Here is an 8,716-nt window from a genome sequence, read left to right on the forward strand (position 1 = left end):
TGCTTAGTCTTTTTTGTAGAAACTTCTGCAGGTTTTAGCTGTGCGGACACTGAAAGCTTGAGGTGTTATGGAATGTCAGAAATGTATTTTGCTGAGTCTCACAAAACTGATGAAGAAAGGTGTAGGCATATAACTTCTGGAGACTTGCTCCATTTATTGAGATCTAATCTTCATCTCTTATGTTTTTAAACATTAATGTTCATAAGCCTGCTACAGTCTAGGAGTGTTTTTTTTAATGCTAGTATTAATCCTCTTCTGTGGTGATACTGTCTGGTAGATTGTCTGGAGACATTTACCTCAGGATTTCTGAGCAGGCAAACTGCACAATACCCTGCTTTGACAATGGGAACAAACACAGATCTTAGCTCTTGTGCTTATTTTTCATTTTGTTTCTTTTTGTTGATCATGATTTTCTGTCTATATGCTTCACTTTCCTTCATGTGAGGCAGTTCAGTAGACTGGTCTTCCATTGATCCTATGCTGCACATTGAGGATACTGTTTATAGAGCTCAGCTTTGGTTTAGAAAAAGACCTGTTTTGATGCTGTATATTTCTTTTTTTATTAATTATTTTAATAATGAGCCTTACTTTCAATACCGGTCATCTTTCTGAAACCGCCTTGAGAGACACATGTTTTTTTAACTCTTTTTATTTCTAAATATAAAATTAAGAGGCAGCTACAACAGTTCTTAGTATAATGGTATCGGGTACTTCTGCAGAGATGCCTCTTAAAATAGGATGTACTCAGTTTGATTTTTACAAAAAATGAGTTTAAATTTAGTTAAGAAAAGATTCTGTCTTAAGGTCAGTTACACACTTGTCCAGATGGCCAAGGCAAGTTGCAAAATGCATATAACTGGAGGATAAACACAAGTCAGATCTCCCAAAATAAGACATATCTTGAAACAGATGGTCTGTTGAGCAGGTATATATCACAAAGAATTACTTTGTTGCAGAAATTCCCATGCATAAAAGCGTAGCCCACCAAGTAATTTGTTTTCTTCTAAAATGTTGGAGACCCATGAGGGACTTGGATAAACAGGCTCTGCTTGCAGCAGGGAGGAGGGCGAATTTGAAGTGTATCTCTGGTTCCTTGCAAAACTGGGTCATGACTTTTCTCCCGCTTGCATGCAAAGCTACAGAGCAGGAATTGCATTATACACATAGATGTTGAATATTTTAGATCTTAAAGTATCTTGTCAATTCACAAGACAATACTTTGTATGGTATTCTCCATTTTGGAGGACTTGATTAGATTGAGAAAACACTTAATCGTAATTCATTAGTTTTTAGCATTATTTTTAATAGTCAAAATTGAATTTTATTTTATATAATATATGTACACACACACACAATTTAAGTAAATACGTTGAGTGAAAGTTTCATAAAATCCTAGTGTCTTTTAATATGGATTTGATGTGGTTTTAAAAGACTTAAGATTGGTTAGTAAGATCCCAGTGAGCAGACTTGTTTCTATGAAATTGAGGTTTCTTTACTGATTACTCTTGATTTTGAACTTTTTGTTTTGTTTATCGCAAAGGAGAGGGGTAGTATATTTTTATCTTCAACTTCCAGGTATTCCCATATTGATGCCAGTATGCTGTGTTTTGAAAGTTTTTTATCGGTAGATTTCAGAAGCCCAATTGGCAATAGTGAAGTTAAAGAGGGAATGTAATTTATATATCAACAATTTTTTGTGTTGCTTATGTAAAAAAGGTGCATAGTGTCATTTATTTTTCTCTTGAAAATATTTGACCTATTGGCATCATAATATAAACTATTCATGGTAAGGGCATGCAGTAGTTAGGATTTTTGTAAATTTTTTTCCTTCTGCATGTACTAAAATTAAGATTTCTCTATAAATTCCTGTATCTTTCATACTAACCTTTATTATGGAGTTAACGTAAGTGAGGCTAGTATTTTCAACTACTGCTTAATAGTTTTTTGGAACTTCTTTTTCAGATGCTTGTGGCTTGCTACTTGGAGTTATAAAAAATGAAATATTTAATGATTGATTTTTCTCTTCAGGTTGTGTCTGTTTTTAAGCTTTAAGTGGGAAATTATAATGTAAAACTGTTTTCAAAAATAAAGCTATGAAAATACCTTTTTAAGAAAAAAATTAAAAAACAATATTTGTGGAAGGTACAGCACCTTCCAGATAGACTTGAAATGCAGCTGCTGTAGAGTTATTAAGTGAGAGAGGTATCTATTTCTGAAGGAGTAATTCCAGTGGCCTCTGTGATGAACTCTGTACTTGACCCAGAGTAATGCAGAATTCCATATAACTCATTTGTATTACAGATATTTTAAATCAAGACTGTCATGTCATCAAAGTTAGGACAATTATCACTTGTACTTTCCAGTTGTACAGATTTGAAGTATTTTAGCAATTAAACTGTTGGTATTATTATATATAAGCTTAGCTAAGTAAAATCTTGAGTGAATATATATGTTTTCCAGTCATGCTGCAAGGCTTATGAATACATGGGATATATAATGGAAAAGGAACAAGCATATAAGGATGCAGCAATAAATTATGAGATGGCCTGGAAATATGGAAACCAAACAAACCCAACAGTAGGTATGTGTATATAAATATAACCTGTAAGTATGATTTTGGGTACTACAGTAGGAATGAAACAACTAGCCTGTACTGGAAAGACTGCTTTTAATTTTCCATAGAAATAGAGTATCACTGCTTTTCCTCACATAAAACCCACAAATGTTAAAAGGTGTACTGAACAGTCACTTGGAAAGCTTCCATGGCAAGAGGTAGTAGCTTTATGATACTTCAGATTCTGCTTTCTGTTTTAGTACAAGGTTTGATCTGAAACAGTTTTAGTTTGCTATTTGTGAACAACTTCTCTATAAGTACAGCATTAATTTTTTAATAATGTATTTATAGTAATCTATTATGTACTGTCTATATCAGAGAATCTTTTATAACACATAATACATATATGATGGTGGCAGGTCATTGATTTGGTTATTTCATTTTGGTAATCAAACAGATTATCTGTTTATATGGATCAGATTTTATTACATGAGTAAGGATTTTAAAAATAAATTATTTAAAATGTCTTTAAATATATCTGTTTTAAAAAAGATGGCCAACTGAAAACTTGGGACATTAGTCAAGTTCCAGTTTGTATGGTACATTGAAGTTTGTACTAAACTGCCACATATTTAGACTGCTTAAATATAGGGAAGCCTTTATGAAATGGATGCATAGGATAAAATGCCCTTTTCTTACTCAACACCTGTAGTCTGTCCATGGGTCCCAAGGCAGGTGGTTGACAAAAATGCTGTTCCAGATTTTGGGATATGTTTATTGTCCCTCAGAAATGCATACTACTTGCAGTCTTTAATCTGTGGTCCTTTTTTGTGCCATTATTTTTACTAGATGTTTCTGTAGACTGAGCCATGAATGTCTAGGCTAAAACATTGCAGTTCTTGATCAAATAAAACGTATTAGAACGAAGTTGTCATTTCTTGAGTACTTACTTGCTAGTGAGGATAAGTTCATAAATGAAAGATCTAAAATTTCAGATTTTGGAAATTGCATGCTTATAATGTGGTGGTTTTTTTTTCCTCAGGCCTGGTCTTTGTCCAGGCTGATAAACTTGAGCTTTACCTCTTAGTTGAAAGTAATCAGCCTGGCAGGTTGCTATGCAACTTAGCTACTCCATGTGACTTTTTATATCAGTGATCTGCTGACAGTGGAACAGAATAGCATTTTAAGTCCCTAGTTTGTTACCCTGATTCTTTTTCCTTTTGTCCTTCAGTAACGGAATTACCTTTACAGAGGGACAGTGTATTGTAGGTCACAGTGAGAAACTCTGTGGGGTACCGCAGTAATTGAAAGAGGACAACCATTATGTTATTCTCTGTAGTAGCACATGCTCTCCAGAATAATGACTCCTTTTGATTCAGACAGAGCTATCAGTGTGTAAAGGACTTTTATTTACTACTTGAAGTGACTTTCAGTAGAAATTTTGATCACTACCAGGCTTATATGAGAGAATGCTAGAAAACAAACATACTAACTTTAGAAACATATGATGACCAAAATGAATTCAAATGTGATGTTTTTGTTACTCTATACAGAAACTGAAACGTTGCCTTCCTCTCCCCCTGCTCCTCTCTCTCCCCACCTTTATTTACAGGATACAAGCTGGCTTTCAATTACCTGAAAGGGAAGAGATATGTTGATGCAATCCATGTTTGTCATAAGGTAGAATTTGCATATGTACTTAATAGTCTCTCTTCTCTAGCAACATTCTTTTATATAGTGATCTTTGGTTTTTTGTTCAGTTTAAATTTCTAAAATACATAGCTTAATGTCAAAAAGGTGCCCTGTTTAATAAATTGTATTAAATTAAATATCCTCTACATAATCTGCTCTATCCTGAGCAACATGGCCACCAGATAGATAAGAGATACAAGTGGACTGGCTGTCATATATGAAAGGATATTCAAATGGCACCACGTTCTTTTGGCCATGGGGTTGCAGCTTGGTCAATCCCTACAGAAGTATAGCTCAAGCAGTTTAGTCAAAGGTTGGCATCAGAAGACACTGTTGGAAAGTAACTTAAGTATTTGCCTTTGTGTGGTCCAAACATAAGTAGAGCAGATGCAGAGTAAGAGGAAGGGCTACTATTAAAAAAGTAGAGTGAACATTATGAATGAATAATTATTTGTATTAATAATAAAATAAATCATATTTTTTCTTTTTGGGGAAATCAAGATAACTAGAAAGGACAAATTGAATGGAAGGATAAGAAAGAAGAGGGAATTGAAAGGAAGAAGATGAAGTAGATATAATATAGTAAGAAAGAGCCTAAAGGGAGTGAAAACATAAAGGCAGAGAAAGTATGTGAAATGATACGTGAAAACATATCATTGCAGAGAAAGTATATTTAAAACCTCAGAAATGTCTCCAGAGGTCCCTGTTCTGATATGTTTCAAGGCACTCAGAGGCTTAAGCCTTTGACCCGTGTCTTTCACACCAAGGTGACAGGACAGTGGAAATGGAAGCGAGGTGACTCTGATAGACCTGGGTTTGACCTTTGTATGTGGTGGTCTCTAACCACAATGAAATATTGGTGCATTCTAAAACTGGTCATGTTGTTACTTTAGTTTTAGAATGTGTAAGCTCAGTGATGAGGGTTATTACCAAATAGAGAGTTCTTTCCTTTTAGACACAGAACTTTTGGGTTTTTTTGTCTTTTGACAGGTCCTTGGAGCACATCCAAACTATCCAAAGATCAGAAAGGAAATACTTGACAAGGCCCGTGCATCACTAAGAACCTGAATGAGTTTTTTTTTATGACTCATGGACTTTTGTTTAATCAGACTTCAGAAGCTATGAATGAAATGCTGCAGTGACAGAGACCGTATCAGCACAAAAGTATTGTGAATAGGATGAATTTAATTATATTAGAGATCTGGATTACTTTCAGGGGAAGTCTGCAACCCTGAAAGAAATTGTATTTTTTCTTGTTTAGGAAAGAATTCTACTCCTATGCGTGTTATGTAAAGTGACATCATAAAAGAATGTTGTCAGCATTATAAAATTGTTTTAAAGCATATATCTCAGTATTTTGTTTTGTTTATTTGAAATAGCATTCAAAATAACAACCTGTCTTATCTAGGGGAGATACATTGTTAAGATGCTGGATTTCAGTTTGCGTAAACCATTACTTCATAATTACAGTGTAATCTTTATTCTACAGGTGTATTTCTAAGTTATGGGGGCATTTTTTCTACATATAATAAAGTCATGCTTTATTTTTTTTTAATCTTGAAAAAACAGATATGTGCATTATTCTCTGTGAAATTTATATTTTTAATGAAAATGTAATAGTTAAAATCCTATGTAAATATTCAGTAAAGACTTTTATAGATCATGCAAGTCTTACATTTACTTTCTGCTCACATTGTCTCTTACCCACCTGTCAGATTTCTATGAAAAGAAATGTCCTTAATTTGCAGTGCTTAGTCTTTTAGCATTGTATGTGTAGGCAATACAGTCATATGTGCAGAAATTAGCACTCAATTTGTTTAATCCATATAAAACACTTTTTTAGAGAAATAATTTTTATTAGAGGGGATTATGATCTTGTCTCACATACAGAATATACCTGTGTATCTTTAAGGGAGCAATAGCATGTCATGAATGAGAGGAGGGAGAAAGATCACATTGTTTTCACTGATGCAGAATTTTTGAAAAAAATAATGCCTAACAAAACCCACTGTTGTACTGCTGTATTTGGTTTTCAAACAGCACTTGTTGTATGTATCTAACTAGAAAAGTAATGTTTTGGCATGAAAAGGGAATTCTTAATGCGAGTGATTAAGTTGCTTTATTTTATAAGCAATTTCAGTTTCCTCAGCTGATTTTAGCTTCTCCTCTTGACACTGTGTAAAGTCACTTTCAGTGGTTTCTTTTTATGACAACTGAATGATAAGGCTGCAAAAGGCAGCCTGTTTACAATCGATCTAATCTTGCTTATCAGTACCTGGATGCTGTATCTTGAGTAACTTTATAGCCTTGTTTCCTGAATACATGGACATGCATCACTTACACAGTGTTTGCTGGTGTTTGCAGTTTGTTTACTGTATTCCAGTTATGTCTATCTCATACTGGCCTCATAAGCCACCAGCGTGCCTGTAACAAACGTGGATAGAGCCTTCCTAAATCTTCGCTGGCGAAGCCTAGCCATGAGTGACTGTATTCCAGTAACTTTTGAGCTCTTGGTCAGCTAAACTAAAATGAATAGATGTGTTTCAGGGCTATGACACTTCTACAAGATTTGTGTGCATATTAGAATTGAGAAAAGACTCAAATAAGTGTGCTCTCCTTCCCTACGGAACCTTGAGACTTACGGTGTAGCCTGTCACTTCTGTTTGAGCACTGGTAGTCCCTGTGTACATGACTGTACCAGGCACAGTACAAGCTCCCTGGTTTTCTGCCTGTAAGTTTTGCAGTATGATAGAGCTCAGAGAACAAAGATTTAGTATAGTAGAGAAAAACTGATGGTATTGGAGTGGAAGGAAGAACATGAAAGGATCTAGAAAATGCTAAGGCTGGGAGGAACTCTAAGGGAACTGGGCTGTGGGAGTCACTGTGCTATGAATTCTTAAACTGTGCTCTTTTGCTTTTTTTTTCCTGTTAAAAGAATAAGTACATAGACCTTACTGAGGCAGTTTCTAGTAAAACAGCATTTCTTTGTACACAGCCTTATTCATGCAGGATCAATGTGTTGTTGCTTCCTGGATAGCATAGGAATAACATTTAGCTGAATTTTAGAATAAAAATAGGTGGGTTTATATTAATAAATGCAAGATGGTTTTCAAAAAAGGCAAGACATCTGCATCTACGTTTTTCTCATAAGATGGACATTAGCCCTTCATAAGATGGGTGTGACAGATTGTCATCATAGTGATAAGATACAGAAATTAGTTGACAGAAATTGAACTGAGACTTTAAGCTTTCTGTCGCTAACTTCTGGGGAAGAGTTTTATGCATAAACCTGCATGCAGATAGAAGATTTCTGAATCCCCATTAGCCCTCTTGAGCATAGAGTGCCTCAAGGCACTGGTGTCTTTATAGATGAGGTCTTTAAAAGAAAAGTGTAAATGACAAACATCTTTGGATTTCAAATTAAAAAAAAAAAGGTGGCTCTAACTAGTCCTTCAGAGAAAATCTTGCTTTAATATAGTAATCTCAGCAGAAGTAAATGTCCTTTCCATATCCCTTTTGGTTTACATAAGCCAATTTAAGTTTTCTTGTGCTTACAATTTTTTTATTTTTTTTTTTTTTACTTTATCTGCAGAAGGAGTGGCTTTGTGCCATTTCTCTTTACTCCAACTAATTGAAAGTGTTAATTCAATTTCTTATTTTAAAAAATGCATGTTCTGGTAGTTTGATGGGTTTTTTTAGCCCTTTTCTTAATAAATGGGTTTGAATGGAAGAGACTTCTGGGATGGAGGGGAGTCAGTAATGCTGATTTCAAAGCACTGCACTCTTTAGTGGGATGTTGCTTAGCAACCCATCTTCCAGTTTTGCCTTTGATGAATAAAAGAGGAGAGTGAAGCTGTGGTTTCTATTGATTCATTCACTGAAACTGAAAATCTAAGCATCTTGTAGCTATGGCAACATAAGCCATAGGTGTCTCTTCCTCTTCTCTCTTGCCCCCCTTTTACCTGCAGGTACAGAATGCCTAGAATATATTCTAGGGAATATGTAAAAATTGTTGATAACTGTTCTAAGTAATAATTCTATTTTAATTTGCTACTGCTTTTTTCATATTTGTACCAGTACTAGAATATGGTCTAGGAAGTACCATTAGGCAAAATAATTAGTATGAGTAGCTAAAAATAACTAGTAAGACTGTTAAACAAAACTAGAGTAAAAGGAATGTGAAAGTTTTTTCCTGTTTTTGGAGGTTTGTCTACTGTGAATAAGTTCTCAAATGTAGTGTAGCTACAGTAATTTTTAGAAAGGCTGCAGACTTTCTGAAATCAGGCAGCTCTGGTTTAGTAAACTAAAAGTTAATCTTGTTATTCATTAGGTGAGTAGTTTATTTATAAACACAATACTTTAAACAGAGTTTATAATGTTAGAGAATTTGGTGAAAATTTTCTGAGCTAATTATCTTTGAAATTGGTCCAGGAGACATATCAGGGAAGTCTCAATAGTGGAAGTGGATTC

General features: G+C 34.5%; 1 protein-coding gene across 3 annotated transcripts in view; it reads left to right on the plus strand.

Moving 5' to 3' along the window:
- Positions 1–5,889, plus strand: part of TTC21B (tetratricopeptide repeat domain 21B) — a 35,115-nt gene extending 29,226 nt beyond the window's left edge. For all 3 annotated transcript variants that reach the window (XM_027636677.1, XM_027636679.1, XM_027636678.1), the window contains 3 exons: positions 2,461–2,581; positions 4,167–4,234; positions 5,237–5,889. In XM_027636677.1, the coding sequence (XP_027492478.1) occupies positions 2,461–2,581; positions 4,167–4,234; positions 5,237–5,314 (267 nt within the window). In that variant the 3' untranslated portion in view covers positions 5,315–5,889. The remainder of the gene's footprint in view (positions 1–2,460; positions 2,582–4,166; positions 4,235–5,236) is intronic.
- Positions 5,890–8,716: the final 2,827 nt, after the last annotated feature.

Source organism: Corapipo altera, unplaced genomic scaffold (genome assembly GCF_003945725.1).
Source record: "Corapipo altera isolate COAL_440 unplaced genomic scaffold, ASM394572v1 45, whole genome shotgun sequence".
NCBI classification, from domain to species: domain Eukaryota; kingdom Metazoa; phylum Chordata; class Aves; order Passeriformes; family Pipridae; genus Corapipo; species Corapipo altera.